The following is a 21,754-nucleotide window of genomic DNA, read 5'->3' as shown; positions in this document are numbered from 1 at the left end:
CCCGGGTTCACACCATTCTCCTGCCTCAGCCTCCCAAGTAGCTGGGACTACAGGTACCCACCACCACGCACAGCTAATTTTTTGTATTTTTAGTAGAGACAGTGTTTCACCGTGTTAGCCAGGATGGTCTCAATCTCCTGACCTCGTGATCCACCCACCTCAGCCTCCCAAAGTGCTGGGATTACAGGTGCGAGCCACCGTGCCTGGCCAAAATCCGTATACTCTTTAAAAAATAAATGTAAATGGATTCTGTTTTAAATTTTGTAACACACCAAAGATCCAAGGCCTTAGTGGAATTAACATCATGTGTGGTTATTCTTTTGCATTTTATTTAGTTTAGGTATCTAACAGATTTGTGCTGTAAATAGATAAAATCCTGTTCTCGTGGAGCTTACTTGCTAAGAGAAAGTACAAAGAGAATTTTTTCAAGAGTAAAATAATTTCTAAGTCTTCCCCAAAGAAAGGGTTTGGTTTTTTTTTTTTCACTTTTGTTATCTTTCTGCCTTTTGTTATCTTTTCTCTCTTTTTAAAATTTCAACTTGTATTTTAGGTTCAGGAGTACATGTGCAGGTTTGTTACATGGGTGTGTTGTGTGATGCTGCAGTTTGGGGTACAAATGATTCTGTCACCCTGGTAGTGAACACAGTACGCAATAGGTAGTTTTCAGCCCCCTCCCCTCTCTCCCTCCCTCCTCCCTTGAGTCATCCCCAGTGTCTATGGTTCCATCTTTATCTACCAACACTATAAAAGTGCTAGAAGAAAATCTAGGAAATACCTTCCTGGACATAAGTCTCAGCAAATAATTTATGATTAAGTCCTCAAAAGCAATTGCAACAAAACAAAATGGATCAGTGGGACCTAATCCTTTCTATTTTTAAAGTCTGCCACATTCACCTCACATGGCTCAGCAAACATTGGTTTTTAAGTAGGAGGTTCTTGTTATTGGACTTGTTGCCAGAGAGGGCCCCAAGGTGGGAGAAGGCCTGGACAGGGTGGAGGTGTAGCAGGGGTCCAGTTAAGAGACCACAGCAATATCCATGCTCACAAGATGCAGCCCTGTGAGGTATATGTGGAGATGTGAGGACAGGAAGTAGGAATGGTCAGAAGGGTGCAAATGCAGGTGACATTTCTCAGAATGGTCAGGGGTTGAAGATCAACTAGGTGTGCAATTGGATAAGTGTGCTTGTTTGGCAGCTCATTTTCTTTTCTTTTCTTTTCTTTTATTTTCTTTTCTTTTCTTTTCTTTTTTTTTTTTTAGATGGAGTCTTGCTCTGTCACCCAGGCTGGAGTGCAGTGGCGCCATCTCGGCTCACTTCAAGCTCCGCCTCCTGGGTTCACGCCATTCTCCTGCCTCAGCCTCCCGAGTAGCTGGGACTATAGGTGCCCACCACCATGCCCGGCTAATTTTTTGTACTTTTAGTAGAGACAGGGTTTCACCATGTTAACCAGGATGGTCTTGATCTCCTGACCTCGTGATCCACCCCCCAAAGTGCTGGGATTACAGGCATAAGCCACCGTGCCTGTCCTGGCAGCTCATTTTCAATGATCCTGCCCTAGGCTTAGGAGCAAGAACAATAGATACCTGCAAACTCAGATTCACCTGAAGTGTTTCCAAATCTCTGAGCTCACCTGCCAAAAATGCTGCCCCAAGGGAGTCATTTGTTTAAGGTGACATCCCACCTCCCCATCAGCCTCTAGTTACACTGTAACGCACTCTTGAGTGAATGACATATTATTATATCATCCACAAGGTGGACCTGAGGAAGAAGCCACTAGGCTAGGGAGTCAGGGGACCTGAGTCCTAGTCTTTGCTATATTGTTGTGGTAAGTCCCTTGATCTTGCCCAAATTCAGTTTAGTCTCTGTACAATGGGGATAATAATGACTATCTGCCTGTTTGACAAGGTTTTGAGCTTCATGTGAAATCTTGCATGTGAATTCTCTTTGTAAACTCTGATGTACTACAGAGATGTTGGAGGGGTGAGGGAGCAGAAAGGGGAGGCAGGAAGCTGGTCATATCCCCAGCTGGATGGTGGATGGTAGAAAGCAGAGTCCTAAATGAATAAGATACAGGATAGGTAAATTCTGATGAGTGAGCCTGAAAATTTGCCTTAGTTTGCTCAGGCTGCTGTTATAACAAAATTCCGTGGACTGGATAGCTTAAACAGCAGATGTTTATTTCTCACAGTTCTGGAGGCTATAAAGTTCAATGTCAAGGTGCCAGCAGATTCAGTTCCTGATGAGGGCTCTCTTCCTGGCTTGCAAACAGCCACCTTCTCACTGTGTCCTTACATGGTGGAGAGGGTGGGCTCTGGTTCTCTTTCTCTTCTTACAAAGGCATGAATTCCATCATGGGCTCTCCACCCTTGTGATGTCATCTAAACTTAATCATCTCCCAAAGGCCCCACCTCCAAGTACCATGACATTGGGGGTTAGGGCTCAACATATAAATTTTAGAGAGACACAAACATTCGGTCTATAGCAAGGGCTAACATTTGAGGACAAAGCACTCATGGAAACAGACCTGAATGGGAGGCTGATGGGGCTTCAAGCACCCAAGACAAGAGGATGCCTGAGGATCCTCTTGGTGGTGAACAATGTTGTGAATCCTGCTTCTGTCATTTTCTAGAGTTGTACAAGCTGGACAGGCTACCAACTCTGCCATACCTCAACTACCTGTTCTAACATGGAGACTCATTTATTCACTCACCAGATATTTATTGAGCAGCTACTGTGTACCAGAAACTGTTCTCAGTGCTGGGGATTATAAAAAGGTGATTAAGACAGACTAAGTCCCTGCTTTTATGAAGCAAACATCCCCATGAGGTGTACCAGTGCCCTGTGGGGATCTCATGTAATCTACATGGCATGGGCATAGTAAGTGCTCTAGAATTGCTAGCTGCTATTATCATCTATTTCACCATTTTTCCTGGGGCTTGTCCTGTTAAGATGCTATGTGAATAGAACAAATGCATAGAAAGCCAGGGTATTAACCCAGAGGTCCATTCATATATTGCATCTGTTTGTATTTGCTTTGTGGATAGAACTTCCAGGGTCACCCCCGCACTGCTCATCTCACTGGGTAGCCAATATCTGTGCTATTCAGCCACTCTCTGGGCTCTCTTCTCCAATGAGTCCAGAAGGGCATCGCTTATTTAGGAAATGACATGTTCCGAGTTATTAATACATTCCAAATATTAAAATTTCAGCCGAAGCACTGGGAAAATCATGGCAGGATCATCATTTAGGGAGGCCAGGTGGCTAATGAATGCTTGGTGCCCAGGAATATCTTGATTCCTCTGCCCCTCTCTCTCAATTAACAAAAGCGCTGATGATCTCGGGGCTGTTTCTGGCCAGCTGGGATAAATCAGCCCTCTGGCAGCTGCTCAAATGATGTATTTTAAGGGCACAGGCCATGTGGCTCACGATTGCAAAGCAATTGGGGTCACTGTGTTTGCATATGGATTAACTCGCTGTGCAGGGATCCTACCCGCTTACTGTGCCCGCTGTGGGTTGACACTCAGTAACTATTCAACAATGATAAAGAGGAGCCGGACCTAACGACCCTTCAGAACGCTCCCCATCTTCATTTCTCTCCATTCCCGTGTTTATTACTTGCAGCACGGAGAATTCAGTCGGCTTTCCTATTTTCACAGTCCTTATTCTTCTTAGAAGTTTTCCACATTTGACAGAAAAAGGTATCTGGGTGACTATGGTTGGGAAAAAACATACTGATAGGTTGAAAATTATCAGCCTGGCCCATTCTCCTTGGTGATTCCAAGGCAAGTTGCAAAAGTTAGAGTCGTTTTGAATAAACTATTAATTGGATGTGCTGTTCTCTGGGGAAATCCAGGGTAAGTCCCATTGATGGGCTTAGGTGCTCATTGCTCTGTTGTGAACAGTGTCTAAAAGTTCCCGAATAGTCTGTCTCCAGTCCCCTGAGCAATCATCTGTGGCACCAAGGAGGTAACTGATTTAGTTCCTATTTAGCCATTCAGTAAACATCTACCAGCAATCTACTGCATTCAACACACCATATTAAACATGGGAAAGTTCCTACGATGTAGAAGACAGTCCCCAGCAAGCCAGGAGCTTGCTGTCTTACAAAAGGGATCATGATTTCACAAAATAAACACAACGCAGTTCATACAGTTTAGGCAACAACGGTTTCGTGATCATTGTGATGTGTGATCACAGGTCCTGGATTTTCTGAGCTCATTCTAATACTTCATTTTCTCTGTCATTATCCCCATAAATCATTGAAATATTCCAAAATTCCAATAGTTAAAATCCAAACTACATTTCTCAGACTACCTCTACTATTTGAAAGCAAGACAAAAATCCTCTGTTAAAGCAGAAGTTCTGGTTTTTACCTAAAATGATGGCCACTGGCCACCTAAGTATTCTTACCATAGGTGACTGGCCCATTGATGATTCTGCAGTGGTGATTAACAAGGAACATGAGCCTCTTCAGCAAGATCTTCTGTACAATGACTTGGCACATGTTTTCAATGGTCCTTGCCCTGCTTTCTTTTCTTTTCCTTTTTTTTTTTTTTTTTTTTTTTTTTTTTGAGAGGGAGTTTCGCTCTTGTCACCCAGGCTGGAGTGCAGTGGCGTGATCTCAGCTCACTGCAACCTCTGCCTCCCGGGTTCAAGTGATTCTCCTGCCTCAGCCTCCCGAGTAGCTGGGATTACAGGTGCCCACAATCACACCCAGCTAATTTTTGTATTTTTAGTAGAGACAGGGTTTCGCCATGTTGGCCATGGCTGGTTTCAAACTCCTGACCTCAGGTGATCCACCCACCTCGGCCTCCCAAAGTGCTGAGATTACAGGTGTGAGCCACCGTGCCTGGCCCACTTTTCTCTTCATGTATTAATTTACTATCCATCTGCCCAATGAACAACAGTAAATAAGATGCAGACCTGAACTCCCAGAAGCTTACTTGATGGTCTAGTGGGGACAACAGGCAATTAAACAGGTCAAGAGGAAAGCAGGGAAAGGACCAGAGCTTCAGATGTGCTTCAAAGGCATTTGGACTTGACTCTGATGGAACTAGGAGACACAGAAGGGTCTTGAGCAGAGATGCGAGTGGATGTGAGTTGCACTTCAGAAAAGGTGATGTCACCACAGGGGAAGAGATGAAAAGGAGCAAGACTGAAGACAGTGATGAGGTTCTTGTGTCATCCCAGAGATGACTGCCTCATAAAGCTCCACTGAAAGGGGTTTGAGTTCTTGAGAGCAGAAGGGTGAGATGGAGTCCACAAGTCAAGATACAGTCGCCGTGAGGGGTGCAGGGGCAGAGCATAGCTCCAATTATTTATACATAGTCTTGTATCACTATGCTCTGTGCAGGTCCTGCACACTCTGATATTTGAATGAGAAGGAGGAAGCTTAGAGACACTTGTAAAGATAACTTGAAAATTAACCTATCTGTGTGGACTAATATACTTTTAAAAGGCTCAAAATTTGCTAAACTAAAGGGAAGAAACCCTGTTTTGATGATTCCAAAAGGCAGATAACGAATGAATACCTGGTATTTGGCTTTGGAATATGACATTATTTTTTCTGGAGTGTATCTGTCATCAGTGCAATTTTTTTTTTTATTTTGCCAATGTAAAAATGTTCCCTGAAGTAACTCCAAATAGGTTAGACAACAGAAAGTAGAAAAGGAAAAGCAAATAGAGCCTGTGAGCCCATGAGCCACAAGGATGTAGGGTCTGTAATAATGCACAAAAAGTTAATTGCCAAGCCGGGCATGGTGGCTCACGCCTGTAATCCCAGCACTTTGGGAGGCCAAGGTAGGTGGATCACCAGGTCAGGAGTTCAGAGACCAGTCTGACCAACATGGTGAAACCCTCTCTCTACTAAAAATACAACAATTAGCCAGGTGTTGTGGTGGGCACCTGTAATCCCAGATACTCTGGAGGCTGAGGCAAGAGAATCACTTGAACCTAGGAGGCAGAGTTTGCAGTGAGCTGAGATTGCGCCACTGCACTCCAGCCTGGGAGACAGAGCGAGACTCTGTCTCAAAAAAAAAAAAAAAAAGTTAATTGCCTATGACAGCCAGACATCAATGCCTCCTCACCTCCCCTCCACCTAGGTTGTAAACATCAGTATCATCATCAGAAAATTCTAGAGATGCTTCAGTTGCTTGACTGGAGTAATTATGTTAGTGACATGGTGAAATTCCCTTAAAGGCTCTCCTTTAAGCTTAACCACTTGTCCCTAAGCACCCCCCTTCTCCTAATCTAAACGCCAGAGTGTTCAGAAAGCTGTAGTGATGGAAAGCTGTATGTAAATGTAACTACAATAATAGTGCCATGAAATGGAGCTCTCCACTGCTCCCCAGCCCTTCTGGAAGAGAGAAGCTCTGTATGGATTCCCAGGAGACAAGGGGTTGTTTCTGGTTCTCCACTGTCCATTCCAGGACTTTGTTCCAGCACCCTCTATCTGCAAAATCTCTTCTGACATTCACGCATCCATTCATACTACCTTCTTCTCTCTCTCATCTCTGGCTAGGGAGTTCCACATAGAACATACTGCCACTCTCTGTCACAATTTCTGCAACTCCCTCACAGGTTTTTTGGTTTTATCCCTGTCGGGTCCCTATCATGCCCATAGCAACTGCTGTGGTGTAAATGTTTGTGTGCTCCCTGCCAAATTCATATGTTGAAACCTAATCCCCAATATGGTGGTACTGGGAGGAGGGACCTTTGGGAGATGGTGGGTCATACGGGCTCCTAGAATTAGTGTCTTTATAAAGAGGACTGAGGGAGCTTGTTTGCTCCTTCCTCTGTGTGAGATGCAGTGAAAATGTTCCATCCTGAACCAGAGACTGAGCCCTCATTAGACACAAAGTCTGCTGGTGCCTTGGTCTCGCACTTCCAAGCCTCCAGAACTGTGATCAGTAAATTTCTATTGCTTATATGTTACCCCATTTAAGGTATTTTGTTATGGCAGCCTGAATGGATGAAAACAACAACTTCAAAATGCACGCTAATTTCAACACCTTTCCTTCAATATCCTCAACTCCTAGATGTGTCATCATCTCCAAACCTTTGTTAGTAGGCCCACACTTTAGACCACATTTTTACGAAAAATTGGTCCACTCCTAAAATCTCAAAGCCTGAGTTCTCCTTCTCTGACTACAACCTTCTTAGTTTCTCCCTCTCCTGTCCCATCCAGACACCATCATCATGCCAGTCCTTCCCTATTCCTGGTTCATGAACCCTTCCTCACTTCGTGGACCTTCCTTCCCAGCCCGTATTCTAGAATCACCTAGCCCCTGACTCTCTCTACTTCTCAAGACAGCCTTCAATATCCAATACTCCACTGGGCACGGTGGCTCACACCTGTAATCTCAGCACTTTGGGAGGCCGAGGTGGGAGAATCACTTGAGGTCAGGAGTTGGAGACCAGCCTGGCAACATGGAGAAACCCCGTCTCTACTAAAAATACAAACATTAGCCAGGTGTAGTGGCATGCGCCTGTAGTCCCAGCTACTCGGGAGGCTGAGGCAGGAGAATCGTTTGAACCTGGGAGGCAGAGGTTGCAGAGAGCCAAGATCAGGCCACTGCACTCCAGCCTGACAGAGCGAGATGCGTTTCAAAAAAAAAAAAAAAAAAAAAGCCAATACTCCCAACATCTTCCAGGTTCCTCTAACCTGCTCTGTTCATTCAGTGCTGATGGGGAGTCTTGGCTCCTTCATGTTCTCCAGCCCCAAATGGTTGCTGCTCTTATAAATTCTTATTGTATTCCTCATGCAACTGATATCAACTTCTCCCACACTCCCTAAACCCTGCTGGCTGCTCCAGCCTCTTTGTCTCAGCAGATGGTCTTCTTGGCTTATTTACTGACACTATCAAGTACAACGTCTGCACTTGAATTTTCACAGCTCTTCAACTTAACACGTCCAAAACTCATCCAGTCATCCTGACTTCCTCCCTCACTCACCTCACACTCAGTCAGTCTCCAGAGCATGTTGATTCTACCTCCTGCAGCATGGATCTGAAATCCTAATGCACTCCTTCGGATTAATATTTCTTCCCATCTGTATCACTTACAATTATTCTAGTTCAGACCAACATCATCTCTTGCCTGTACCACTGCAAGAGCCTCCTAAAGGGTCTACTCTTGGCGAGGTTCAGTGGCTCATGCCTGTAATCCTAGCACTTTGAAAGGTCAAGGGAGGAGGATCGATTGAGGCCAGCAGTTCAAGACCAGCCTGGGCAATGTAACGAGACACTACCTTTACGAGATAAATATATATGTATATTAATTAATCAGGCATGGTGCATGACTATAGGAAGCTGAGGCAGGAGGAACACTTGCGCTCAGGAGTTCAAGGTTACAGTGAGCCTTGATCCCACTACTACACTCCAGCCTGGGCAACACAGCCAGACCCTGGCTTTAAAAAATTAAAATAAGGCCAGGCACGGTGGCTCACTCCTGTAATCCCAGCACTTTGAGAGGCAAAGGCGGGCAGATTACCTGATGTCAGGAGTTCCAGATCAGCCTGGCCAACATGGTGAAACCCTGTCTCTACTAAAAATACAAAAGTTAGCCAGGTGTGGTGGTGAGCGCCTGTAATTCCAGCTACTCGGGAGGCTGAGGCAGGAGAATTGCTTGAACCCAAGAGGCAGAGGTTACAGTGAGCTGAGATCATGCCACTGCACTCCAGTCTAGGCAACAGAGAGAGACTCCATCTCAAAAGAAAAAAAAAATTAAATTTAAAAAAAACTACCCCTTCTATTTTGCCCACTCCAGTTTGATTATTCTACTCCACAGTGGCCAAAATGATATTTTTAAAATGCAAACCAGATCATCCCATTCCACTGCTTTAAACCCCTTAATGACTTCCCAATACTAAAAGGAAATTTTTCAAAATTCTTAACATAGCCTAGAAGACTTTATTAGCCGAGGTAACTGTCTCTCTCTGTAGAGTCATTTCTGGCCACTCTTTCTTTTATTCTCTACAATCTAGCTTTCCCTTTTTCCAATGCCAAACTACCATTTCATGGCCTTCTAATACGCTGTCCCTCCACATTTCCCACACCCTTTCACCCATCTCCTTTCCCATTTGGAAAATTCTATTTCCCATCTGGAAAATTCCTCTGCTCTCAGTTTTCAACCTAAATTACACTTCTTCAGGTGCTTTTCCCCTTCCCCACTCAGGGTAAATTAGATGTTATACGATCTTAGTGTAGCCTATGTTTTTTCCTCATACTGTGTGTCACAAATGCAATGACATCATAATTTGTGATTACCTGCTTAATGACCATGTTTTCCACTATTCTATAAGCTCATCAAGAGCAGGAGCCATGTCTCATTTGCTCAATACTGTGTGCCCAGACCTGGCACAGTGCCTGAGAGCAGAGTTGGGTTATAACCTCCAGAGAATGAGCCTACGGGTGGGCCCAGCAGCAAGGTGGGTGGAGGAAAGCAAGTCTGTGAAAGGGGGCACCCCTTTGATTTCATTCTTCACGAGTGTCTAAGTTCATTTTGTGCTGCTAAAACAGAATACCACAGGCCAGTTAATTTATAAACCAAGCTTATTTGGCTTTTGGTTCTGGCGGCTGGGAAGTCCGAGAGTAAAGTGCTGTACCTGATGAGGGCCTTCGTGGCAGAAGGTGGAAGGGCAAGAGAACACATGCCCATGTGAGAAAGGGAAAGGGGGCCGAACTCCTTTTATCCTTTTATCAGGAACCCACTCTCACAATAACTAATCCACTCCTGCAGTAGTGGAATTAATCCTTTCACACAAAGGCAGACTCCTCATGACCTAATCATCTCCTAAAGGTCCACCTCTCGACGCCTGAATTGGGAATTCAGTTTCCAGCACATGAATTTTGAGAAACACATTCAAACCACAGCAGTGAGCCTCCCAGTCTTGCTCCCTTACTGCTTTTTCTACTGCCTTTTCATTATCTATAACCATCATCATGTGAACACACCACCTTAAAGTTGTTGAAAATATGCCACTTTAGGAGAATGTGCTCAGAGGAGGCAACTGATCTCCATACCCATTCCTCACCCCTCACGCCCTGGTCAGCTACTTTCTGTATATTATGTGTTAAAAATGTATGAATGAGACAAGCTCTTGCATTTCCCCTGATTCCTCGACCTCTCGTCAATATCTGTTTGGCCCCAAAGTATCCACTCACCACTCATTCCCTTAAGTCCTTCTCTCCTTCTCAAGGTTCATCAAGCGAAAGTGGTACCTTCCTTGATCCTCTAACTCCCCTCATCTAACCTCCTTAGATTCATCCTTCTTCCCCTCAACTTTCAAGTTGAAAGTTCTTGAAAGAATTGTCTCCATTTGTAGCATTCACTTCCTCCCCACCTACTCACTGTTATTTAGTGCTTTATTCACTCAATTCCTGAATAACTAATACGTGTTCACAACATAGAATTCAAAACATTCCAGAAGGTTCGCAGTTAAGCATCTTCTTTCTACTGGTCTCCCCAAGCTTCACATTTTCCTCAGCAGCAACCCCCACTACCAGCATGTTGTCTGTCTTTCCAGAAAGCATATACTTACATTTATTCTTGTTTGTGTTTCTTTATACAAATGGAAGCATTTCTACGCATTTTCTACCTTTTGCTTTTTTCACTTAAAGTATCTTAGTGTTCTATGTACATCACGATATCCAAACTGCCTCATTCTTTTAAAGGGCTGCCAAAGCCCCATGGTGAGAATGGATCATAAATTCTCTACTCTGGACATTGAGGATATTACTCGTGCTTTGTTCTAACAAACATGCTGCAGTGAGCATCGTTGCACATACAGGATTTTTCCACCCTTGTGAGTGCATCTGTAGGATAAATTCATAGAAACGAAACAGCACTTTGCATTTTGGAATCAAATTGCTCTCCACAGAAGTTGTACCAATTCACCCACTACAGTAGTCCATAAATTCACTGCCCCTCATATTTCTCAACAGATTGTTTTAACAAGCGTTTTTATGTTTATCCAGTCTCATAGGTGAACCAATCTACTTTTAATTTGCATTTCCTTGTATGAATGCAGTTGTCACCGGGCGTGGTGGCTCATGCCTGTAATCCCAGTATTTTGGGAGGCCAAGGTGGGCGGATCACTTGATGTCAGGAGTTCAAGACCACCCTGGTGAACATGGTGAAACCCCCGTCTCTATTAAAAATAGAAAGATTAGGCATGATGGCTGGCGCCTGTAATACCAGCCACTTGGGAGGCTGAGGCAGGAGAACCACTTGAACCCGGGAGGTGGAGGTTGCAGTGAGCCAAGATCGCACCAGTGCACTCCAGCCTGGGCGACAGAGCAAGACTCTGTCTCAAAAAAAGAAAAGAAAAAATAGGCAAAACAATGCTGTTGTACATTCTTCTTCCATTTAAGAGCCATTTGTACTTCTTGTTTCACCAACTCTCTGTTTCCATTCTTTGCCCATTTTTTCTACTACATTTTTGGTCTTTTGGTTTTCCTAGGAAAACACTATACAAGAAAACTAGTTCCTTGTCTATGGTATAAGTTGCAAATATTTTTAATTACTCTGTAACCCTTTGCAATGTGTCTTCTGTGTCCAGGGAAGCAAATGGAACTATTGTCTCGCTGGTTCCCCATGGCATCCTGGTTGTGCCCTTCCAAGGCCTTTCTCTGTGCTCATTTTTTTTTTTTTCAGCATTTGACAATGCTGACCTACCCTTTTTGAATGTGCCTTTAAAAATTACATGTACTACTTTATATTGCACCATGTCCCACCTCTCTGATGGTTACTTCTCTTATTCCTTCACCAAAATTCCTGTGAATAATGCCCTTGTGAAGAGATCTTTGAACTCTGCCTCAGCAGTTCCTCAGGGATGAGCCCTGGCAGAAGATCTTGCTGGAGTTTTTCCAAACACCTTAAGTCTAGTGTGATGCGCAGACAGCTATTTCCATAGCTGAGTCCAAGGCAGGCTCAGCATGTTTCCTTGGCTCTTTTACTTTTCATCCCCACATCAAGTTCAACATGTCTAAAACTGTTCCTTCCAACTTTTTCACTTCCCTGGGGTTCCTATCACTCTCCCAATCCTCTTAGGTCTGAATCCTCAGTTCCCACAGCCCAGGAGTTGCCAAGTCCTAGCAATTCTTCTGTGACAGTCATCTCCTCCACTTCTGCCCTCCTTCCCAGCCCCAGGTCATCATGCTTGTCACCTCACTCTTTATCATGTGTCTTGGATGATTCTTCAACAGTCCTGCACATGCAATCTCCCGCTGCCCTTTGGGGAAGCCTCAATCCCTCCCATGCACCAGTGCTCCTCACTTACACCTCACCAGAGGGCTCTGCACAAAGCTAGAATCGAATGTGAATTAAGGAAGCCTGGATCCAAATGAAGTACCATGTATCCTGGAACCGGAAGATGGCATTTCCAAAAGTGAAAATTATATATATATATACACACACACACACACACATATATACATATATACACACACACACATATACATATATATACACACACACATACACACACACACATATATATTTGTGTTATTTCTTTGGACACATCAGTTCTCTCTGTGTGTGTGTGTGTGTGTGTGTGCGCGCGCGCGCGCGCGCTTTGCCATTGTTGCTTTTGTTTGCACTTATTTAATTTATTCAACCAACCAGAGTGTGCTTTTATTCTGGTCTCCCCAACTCCTTCCCTCCAGCCCCGCTCTACTTAGCTCTCACTTTTGCTGCAGTTGTACCCACCCCCTAGAAAAATTGGTGGCAAGGAGCCATTTCCAAGACCCTGCTCCGTTTTTCAGTCCTAGGGGCCATCCAGCAATGCCAGGCCAGTGAGAAGGTGGCCTAACCCTGACACTCTTAGGCCAGTGTCTCCTGTCCACCTGCGCCACTCTGCTGTCTTCTCCTTCACCTTCCATGAGCCATCTTTCCCCCACCCCCACCCCAACACACACATACAAAGACCCTGCAGGAAATGGCCTCCAGCCAGGTGTCACAGCAGAGTCCAATGACATTCTAAGACATCCTCGTTGCATGGCTACTGCCCTGGCACTTTATTTCTTTGGGTCCCAGGATTCAGCATCCCGCTCTGAGGGATGCAACCACCCTCACACATTCAGAGTCACCGGGATGCTGTTTGGGGGTTAGTAGACAGGATAGAGTGAGGAAAAAAGGGGGCATCCGGGAGTGCAGGACTAGCTGCCCGCGGCAGAAGAGAGAAGGGAGGGGAGAGGTGAGGCGCTGGAAGGGGTGGGGACCGCTGGGCTGGCCCAGGCGGGACCGTGCACCCTGTGTGCGCGCGGCGTTGAAATGCCCTGCACGTCGGGGCAGCGGGACAGAGCTTAGGGCGCCCAGCGAGTCTGCGAGTGCCTCGCTCCTCCTGCCGCAACCATGACAGAGAACTCCGACAAAGTTCCCATTGCCCTGGTGGGACCTGATGACGTGGAATTCTGCAGCCCCCCGGTGAGTACCGCCAGGGATTCCACACGCAGGGCCCGGGGTGAGTATCTGGTTCCACAGTTCGGACTCAGGGATGCATGCCACCGAATGAGTATGTTGGCGGGGGGGATAAATTTGGGTTCCAAATGTGTGCGTGGGGTGTTGCCCCACGCGTATGAGTGTGCAGGGGGCACGGCATCCACAGGCGGGTACGGAAGGGCGTCCCGTGGCCAGTGGAGGGTGCAGGCCGTGGGGCGAAGGCCCCGCGCTGCGAGGTTTGCTCACCGCACTTCCTCGCCGGATTGCAAAGGACACTCGGGAGGGAGGGCGGCGAAAGGGGCACCCGTAGGAGCCCGGGCGAGCTGTTTCTCGCCCGACTCCCCACTCCCTGGCGGCCACCGCGTGGGTCCGGGTGCGCGCGGGGCCGCAGGTGCGGGCGGCACAAACGTGACGGTCCCTCTCCCGCCCCGGTCCGCAGGCGTACGCTACGGTGACGGTGAAGCCTTCTAGCCCCGCGCGGCTGCTCAAGGTGGGAGCCGTGGTCCTCATTTCAGGGGCGGTGCTGCTGCTCTTCGGGGCCATCGGGGCCTTCTACTTCTGGAAGGGGAGCGACAGTCACGTAAGTCCAGAGGGCGGCGCGCGGGGACACCCGTGTCGTCCACGGTGCCCCTAGGGGGAGCCCGAGCGCGGGCCGGCGAGGGACGCGCGGCTGCCGCAGGACCCCTCGGGCCCAGCGTGAGCTCCTCTCTCCAGTCCCACTCTGGCACGCAACTTTCCGCCTTAGGTCAGCTTTGTAGAAAAGCAAGTGAAGGTTTCACAGGAGAAGATTGAAGCATAGAGTAGGGGAGAATGCAGTGGACGGTCCGAGAAAGGCCGTTTTCGGCCATCTCCCGCTAAGCAGTGGCGCGACAGTGGGGAAGGCACGTCACCTTTCGGCCTCAGTATACTCCTCCTTAAGGGAAAAAATGGAACTGGATGATCTCTAAGGCCTCTCTCCCTGCTGAGAAAGGCTATGGATGTAAAATCCAGGACAAAGACAGTGGAGGAATATTCAGACCCATATTCAGACTCATTGGGAAGGAATTTTTGCCTTTCAGAAGGTTTTTTTGTGACCCAGCCATGAACATTCCCTTCTCTCTCTGGAAAACAAAAACAAACAAACAAACAAACAAACAAAAAGTCTAACTTCCTTAAAGGTGGAAAATCTCTTTTAACAATTCATTCTGGCCTAGTCATCACATGTGATTTAATAGTAGGTGTTTTACTGACTGCTGCCCTACTTTCTTTGTATGCAACTATTTATTTTAAAGCTCCATGGCTCTCCAGGAGTATAAAGACTGCCTCTAAGTTGACTGGGCAGAGCTCCAGTGTGTTCTCTAAATACTCTGAATGTGTTCACCTATGTAAAAGGGGACATTTTATCTTGATGACCACTGCCAGGTCTGGTATAAGCTTATTTCGACTAATGGAAAAGAATTCCATCTCCAGGGCACACACAAAGGGTTCTTTCATAATCACTATCCTCAGAGGATTGGTGACTGCTGTTTTTTCCTCTCTCTCCTACCATGAAATGCAAAGCATGAACGAATTCCAGTACTTACAGAAAATGGTGCTGAAAGCAATTCAACCATTTTACACATCACATCTTCTGCAGTCACTGCATAATTTGTATTTTTAACTCAAATGTCTAATGTAGATAAGCATGCCATTTAGCACCGAGTCTGTTTTAGAAACTATATCAAATTTACAAGCATCGATTTGTAAGATCAGAATTGCACTGTATTTTGTGGGTATTTGAAAAGTGCCTTAATGTATCTGTATTTTAAATATAGAAGCTGGGCCAGATGCTCATGTTTGAAACAGCAAATGTGAATAAGAGAATGATTTCAGTATCTACATCTCCATTAATAGCGGGGTTTAGATTGTCATCTCTTCGGGAAATTCTGTAGTTTTAGAATGTAAACGATATCTTTTTTTATTATTATTATTCTTTTGAGACGGAGTCTTGCTCTGTCGCCCAGGCTGGAGTGCAGCGGCGCCATCTCGGCTCACTACAAGCAAGCTCCGCCTCCCGGGTTCACTCCATTCTCCTGCCTCAGCCTCTCGAGTAGCTGGGACCACAGGCGCCCGCCATTGAGCCAGGCTAATTTTTTGTATTTTTAGTAGAGAAGGGGTTTCACCGTGTTAGCCAGGATGGTCTCGATCTCCTGACCTCGTGATCCGCCCACCTCGGCCTCCCAAAGTGCTGGGATTACAGGCGTGAGCCACCGCCTGTAGATAGCATTTAAAATGCTATCTTTTAAATAACAAAGCCTCAGTGGTATAGGTCAATGGGGGATAAAAATAGCTATGCTTTTTTTGGGTAAAGATTCTGGACATGATATATATTTTAAAATGAATACCACTTGGCATTTAATTATTCAAGGTAAACTTCACTAACTGACAAGCTTCTAAAAAGGGATTAAACAATCATACTGAATAAGCACAACTCCCTTTTTTCATATCTTTTACTTTACTGCAAGATGATTGGTTGTCTGGTTCAGGAGAGCAGTATTAAATTCTAAGAATGCAGAGGAACAGTGAATCACATTTTATTGCCAACAATCAAAGTTATTACTATATCCTACACAGACAGGAGAATGAAGAAAACCACGATAGTTTTTTTCTCCCTGATCCATATGACTTAAGTATGAAAAACAAATCACAAAATACTAAATAGAGTAACTTTGGCACCATCTACGCATAGCACACGCACAGGTCTCTTTGCCTGAATACAAATCTAGGTAGCTCAGACGAAATGTAATCAAAAGAGGTAAGTCTCTGTCAAACAGAAAGACTTGTCATACCAGATGGATTATCCACTCTTGGGGATTATCTGTGCCTCGGGCTCCTCTGTATTGGTTTATAGAGGAGAACCAGCTGTAATTCACCACCTATCCCTTTCATGTGGGTAAATCCCCTTAGGACAGGTTTAAGGAAATTTAGTTGGAGGACTATGAAGCACCGGAGTACTAATAATCAGGGTACAACTGAACTGGGCTCCAATATTGAGGCCATTTTTCATCCACATTATTGTAAATGGAACAAGGCATTGAAATATGGGAAATTTCCACCAGTATGAGATAACTGACAACCCTACCCTGTGGGATGAGGGAAAGAGATCATTGCTTGGGGCCTTTCCTCTCAGACTAATTTTTCTAGACATTTTCCCAAACATGTAATTAATCTTATAGAACGTAGGCCTTGTTAAAAACTCATTAGCAAATATCCTTGGCTGTAAAAGGCACCATATTGAGCAGAATTTTGGGAAATAATAAATTTCATCTTATTTGGATAAAAATATCCTTGGGTGTCCACAGTTCCATGGACTTAGAGCAGATAAGGTAAATGCTGCTCCAACAGCCCAGCCTCGTCCCCAGCTCAGAGTCCAGTATGTTAGAAACTGGACTGCCTCCTCCCCCCGCAACCTCCCCCAGTAGCTTCAGGAGGGCATGAGCTTTTCATTGCTGTCCCATGCAGATGGCACGGTGCACATAAAAGGTGGGCAGCAGGCTGGGCATGGTGGCTCAGGTCTGTAATCCCAGCACTCTGGGAGGCCGAGGCAGGAGGATCACTTGAGGTCAGGAGTTCAAGACCAGCCTGGCCAGCATGGTGAACTCCCATCTCTACTAAAAATACAAAAAAATTAGCCAGGCGTGGTGGCGCATGCCTGTAGTCCCAGCTCCCTGGGAGGCTAGGCAGGAGAATGGCTTAAACCTGGGAGGCAGAGGTTGCAGTGAGCCGAGATGGTGCTACTGCACCCCAGCTTGGGTGACAGAGTAAGACTCCATCTCAAAAAAAAAAAAAAAAGGTGGGCTGCAGCTGCACAACCAAGATGCCCTATGTCAACCTTGTCCTGCATGCGGTCCAGGGCGGTTTTGAATGCAACCCAACACAAATTCGTACTTTCTTTTTTTTTTTTTTTTTTTTTTTTTGAGACGGAGTCTTTGCTCTGCGCCCAGGCTGGAGTGGCAGATGGCCGGCTCTCCAGGGCTCACTGAAAGCTCGCACCCCCCGCCGGTTGCACGCCATTCTCGCTTGTCTCAGCATCCCAAGTAGCCTGAGACTACAGGCGGCCGCCTCATCGGCCCGGCTAGTTTTTTTGTATTTTTTAGTAGAGACGTGGGGGGTTTCACCGTATTAGCCAGGATCGGTCTCGATCTCCTGATCTCGTGATCCGCCCCCCGTCTGCGGCCTCCCAAAGGGCTGGGATTGCCAGGCTTAGCCCCGCGCCGGGCCCGTACTCTCTTCTTAAAAGCATACATTATGAGATTCTTTTTTTAGATTTTTTTTAAAAAACTCATCAGCTATCGTTAGTGTTAGTGTATTTTATGTGTGGTCCAAAACAATTCCTCTTCTTCAATTGTGGCCCAGGGGAGCCAAAAGATTGGACACCCCTGCACCTAGTTAGGGAGGCTTTGTTGGGGAGGAGACAGCCAGAGGTAGTGGTGGAGGAATGTGAAATTCAGACCACAGACCACTCTTCTAGTGTGACAACCTTGTCTCCTTAAGAACTGCTAAGAATTTAGAAATGGTTATGTTCTTAAATGTTGCATTGTTTCACTAGTAAAAGCTTATGTGCAATGTTCTTAAAAAACAAAAAACAAAAACCGAACCTCTTGTCACATGAGTGGAAGACACTCACATGGGTGTTGCCTGCCAGGCTCCTTCTGACAGTTGTCGCTGACCCATATGAACACTGGCTGCTCAGAGAGCACCGGACAGAACAGAGCCTGCTTTCCAAATCTCACCTGCAGGAGTCTCACAGCCAAAGAAAACAGGTTTCCAAAACCTGGCTGATCATAAGGGCCACCTGAGGGGCAAGGGGAAAAGAGACTGGTGGGCTGTGCTCCAGCTCCACTAATTCAGAACCCCTAGGAGTGGTTCTTGTGATCAGGGAAGCCTAGGAGACAGTAAATTGCAGACATCTAAGTTCCTCAGAAAGAGACAGGGAAAGAGGGGCGATGAGGGATGGTTGAGCTGAAACAGGACACTGGTATTTTCTGTGCTGCTGAATGAATGCTGTTCCTAAAAGGGTGCTGGATAGCAAAGCCATTTCTGTATCTCTGCTGATAATAAAATAGTGCACCATGGGTCTTGTAATAATGAGTTTTCTGCAAGAAATAGATCCAACAGTAACAGATCCTTCTTCCAGTGTTTGTGCATGTAGCAGTCACTTTTCATAATGAGGAAGAAAAATCAGACTTGAATTGGATCTGAGCTATTTGCAGTTTTGACTGGCTGACCTGACATTAAGTAGCAACAGTTTTTCATCAGTTCTCACTCCTCCCCTTTAAAGATTTATATATATGTGTACATATACATCTACAATTTATATACAAGACATGTAATATATCATATGTAAGATATATAGCTATACATCCATATGCATCTAAATCCAAAAAACAAACCCACCTCCTAGCCCTGACACACGGAAAGGTCTACCAGGACAGCGCACACTGAGCAGGAGCAGCATCTGAGTTATTTTGAAACCAGTGCAGTAATCAGGTGTCTGAGCCCTTGGGGTGGGCTAATTAGTGGCAAACTTAAAAAAAAAAAATGTTTTAAGTGTTGAAATTTGTCTTTCTAACAAAATGTTACTCAGAAATGCAACACATAAGACAGAAAAAGCAGAGCCACTCTGGTTAGACTGTGGATGGACAGGAGAGAACAGAGTACTACAGTGCCATCCTCACCTTTAGGCCATGCCCATGAGATCCCAACAGTTCTAAGTACACTGATGAAAGCCACCTATGAGGTCCAACTTCATTCTACACTCATGGCAACTCACAAGATCCAGAGATGAGTGGTGTGGCCACCTGTTTTCCTGATTCCTGGACCGGAATCTCTTCTGCAGTGCCAGGTCCCTTCCCCTCTTCCACACACCCCACACATCTCATAACAAAATGCCCTACAGCACCATGGAGTCGTTCAGGGAGTACTACCGTTTTGAACGGAAACAAACGTGCACATCGGCCTTCCTCTCCACACATGCTGCTCTATATCAAGCGTACCCTGGTCCTGTCTGCAGTCCTTTTCATATACCTAATACCATATACCATATGCCTAAGGCACTCCATGACTAATCTTGACCAAAGGATGAAAACAACTTGTGAAACTGAGGTGCCACTGCAGACATGTTCAGCTGGGAGCCCAATTAACCTTCTGCCTCCTCAATTTCGATTTATCCATCAATAGTTCTCAACCCAGATGCATAATAGAGTTGAGCTTTAGAATAAGAAAGACCTATGCCCACGCGCCCTCCCCACAGCTTCTGATTTGATTTGTCCAGGGTGAAACCCAGGCATGGTACCCAGAGAGTCTACCCAGATGCTTCTAAAGTACAGCCAGCGTTGCAAATTACTGAGCTGTTGGAATAGGTGTCAGAGACAACCAAAGGTTTTACTCATAAGGTGTTTTTAAGGAAATCATTGCATTAACTAATTGCTGTATGAATGAAGTCTTTGTATATAAATGTATTATTATTAAGGACTATCCCAAGTATCTCTGAAACATATGGACGCTACCTCAAAGACTGCCATTCTAAAGATAAGCCCTGAATTGCTCAAAAAAGAAAGCATCACTAACTCTTATGCTCACTTTCAGATTTACAATGTCCATTACACCATGAGTATCAATGGGAAATTACAAGATGGGTCAATGGAAATAGATGCTGGGAACAACATGGAGACCTTTAAAATGGGAAGTGGAGCTGAAGAAGCAATTGAAGTTAATGATTTCCAGAATGTAAGTATATTTCATGCCTTTACAGAGTTTAACCAGGCAAGCCTGGGGGACTTTTCCAATTCATGGAGAAGCAGCATTTCTCACACACATCCAAACGGTAACTGTTCTTTATAGCAGCTGTAGTGCCACTAATCCACATATGTCATATAGCATATTCTCTTTGAGAAAGGACCAAACTTTGTCCTTCATATTTGCAAAAGAAAAAAACAACACTTCAGTTGTAAAATACCAAAAACAAAAAGAACCACCTTCATTGAATTCATATACACAAGGATTTAGCTGTTTTGAAAAAATTTTTTTACTTCTAGGAAATTAAAGGTATTTCCTAGAAATCAAAATAAAACTTGATTTTTAAATGTGGGGAAAAAAAACCCCACAGTACCATAGCACTGAAAAGAGCAAGTTCTTCTTAGAATTATATAAAGTCTTGGCAGAAAGACTTGAAGGAGCTACTTCTTTTCAAGCGGATTTCTGTAACACGATGAATGAAATGCTCAAAACTATCCAAGAATGTTGTGAGATTTGAAACTTAAATTTCTGAAGTACAGGGAAATTTTAATGACCTAATAATTTCATCAGCAACAAGTGGGATCTACTTACATACTTTTCTCAATTCTGATTTCCTATGTAATCCGGAAAATTACCATGAGCAAATTCTCCTATTATAGCATATGTTTTCTGACCATAGCATATTAGAGATAAAACATTCACATCTCCTTTGAAGAGGAGAGACTGTTTTGTTTTGATTTTTTAACAAAAATTTCATTTACAGGCAATTTGAGACATTAAGCTGTGCAGCGATGTTTCAGTGTACATCTGCAAACCAAAGTGTCACTCCAGGCTGAATTTCCTGTTGGTCAACATAAATTTTGTTTTTTGTTTTTGTTTTTGAGATGGAGTCTCACTGTGTCGCCCAGGCTGGAGTGCAGTGGCGGGATCTCGGCTCACTGCAAGCTCCGCCTCCTGGGTTCACGGCATTCTCCTGCCTCAGCCTCCAGAGTAGCTGGGACTACAGGCGCCCCCACCACGCCCTGCTAATTTTTTTGTATATTTAGTAGAGATGGGGTTTCACCGTGTTAGCCAGAATGGTCTCGATCTCCTGACCTCGTGATCTGCCCACCTTGAACTCCCAAAGTGCTGGGATTACAGGCGTGAGCCACTGCCCCTGGCCTGGCCTGGCCAACATAAATATTTTATGCCCTTTCATGTTTCACGATGAGGAAGAGGCATCACTATTTGTGTTCTCCTGTTAAATCTGCAGATGGAGTAGGTGAAACTTCATAATGAAAAAAGGCTCTTGAAAATAATGTCTCTTCTGATAGTTTATTGGTCCACAAACACCTCATCGACCCATCTTCCTCTGATTGATGAGAAAAGCTAAAGGTGCTTTTCATTTGAGTGAAAGCACTCCTCTTGTTGGTACCAAAATATACCTCATAAGTCCATTTGAATACCCAACAGATGCTAACATTAGAGCTGCTGTGATGTTGGATATTATTTGATCATGACAAGGACTGACTGACTATGTTCAGAATGATCTCTGCCCTGGGGACAGCCTCTGCAGCTCT

General features: G+C 45.0%; 1 protein-coding gene across 2 annotated transcripts in view; it reads left to right on the top strand.

Annotated features, from left to right (window-relative positions):
• The first annotated feature begins 13,241 nt into the window (after positions 1-13,241).
• Positions 13,242-21,754, top strand: part of CNMD (chondromodulin) — a 35,880-nt gene continuing 27,367 nt past the window's right edge. For both annotated transcript variants that reach the window (XM_017855904.1, XM_017855903.1), the window contains exons 1-3: positions 13,242-13,424; positions 13,879-14,019; positions 20,046-20,186. In XM_017855904.1, the coding sequence (XP_017711393.1) occupies positions 13,353-13,424; positions 13,879-14,019; positions 20,046-20,186 (354 nt within the window). In that variant the 5' untranslated portion in view covers positions 13,242-13,352. The remainder of the gene's footprint in view (positions 13,425-13,878; positions 14,020-20,045; positions 20,187-21,754) is intronic.

The sequence above is a fragment of the Rhinopithecus bieti genome, unplaced genomic scaffold, assembly GCF_001698545.2.
Source record: "Rhinopithecus bieti isolate Rb0 unplaced genomic scaffold, ASM169854v2 scaffold_41709, whole genome shotgun sequence".
In the NCBI taxonomy this organism is placed as follows: domain Eukaryota; kingdom Metazoa; phylum Chordata; class Mammalia; order Primates; family Cercopithecidae; genus Rhinopithecus; species Rhinopithecus bieti.
This window is presented reverse-complemented; position numbering and strand designations above follow the sequence as displayed.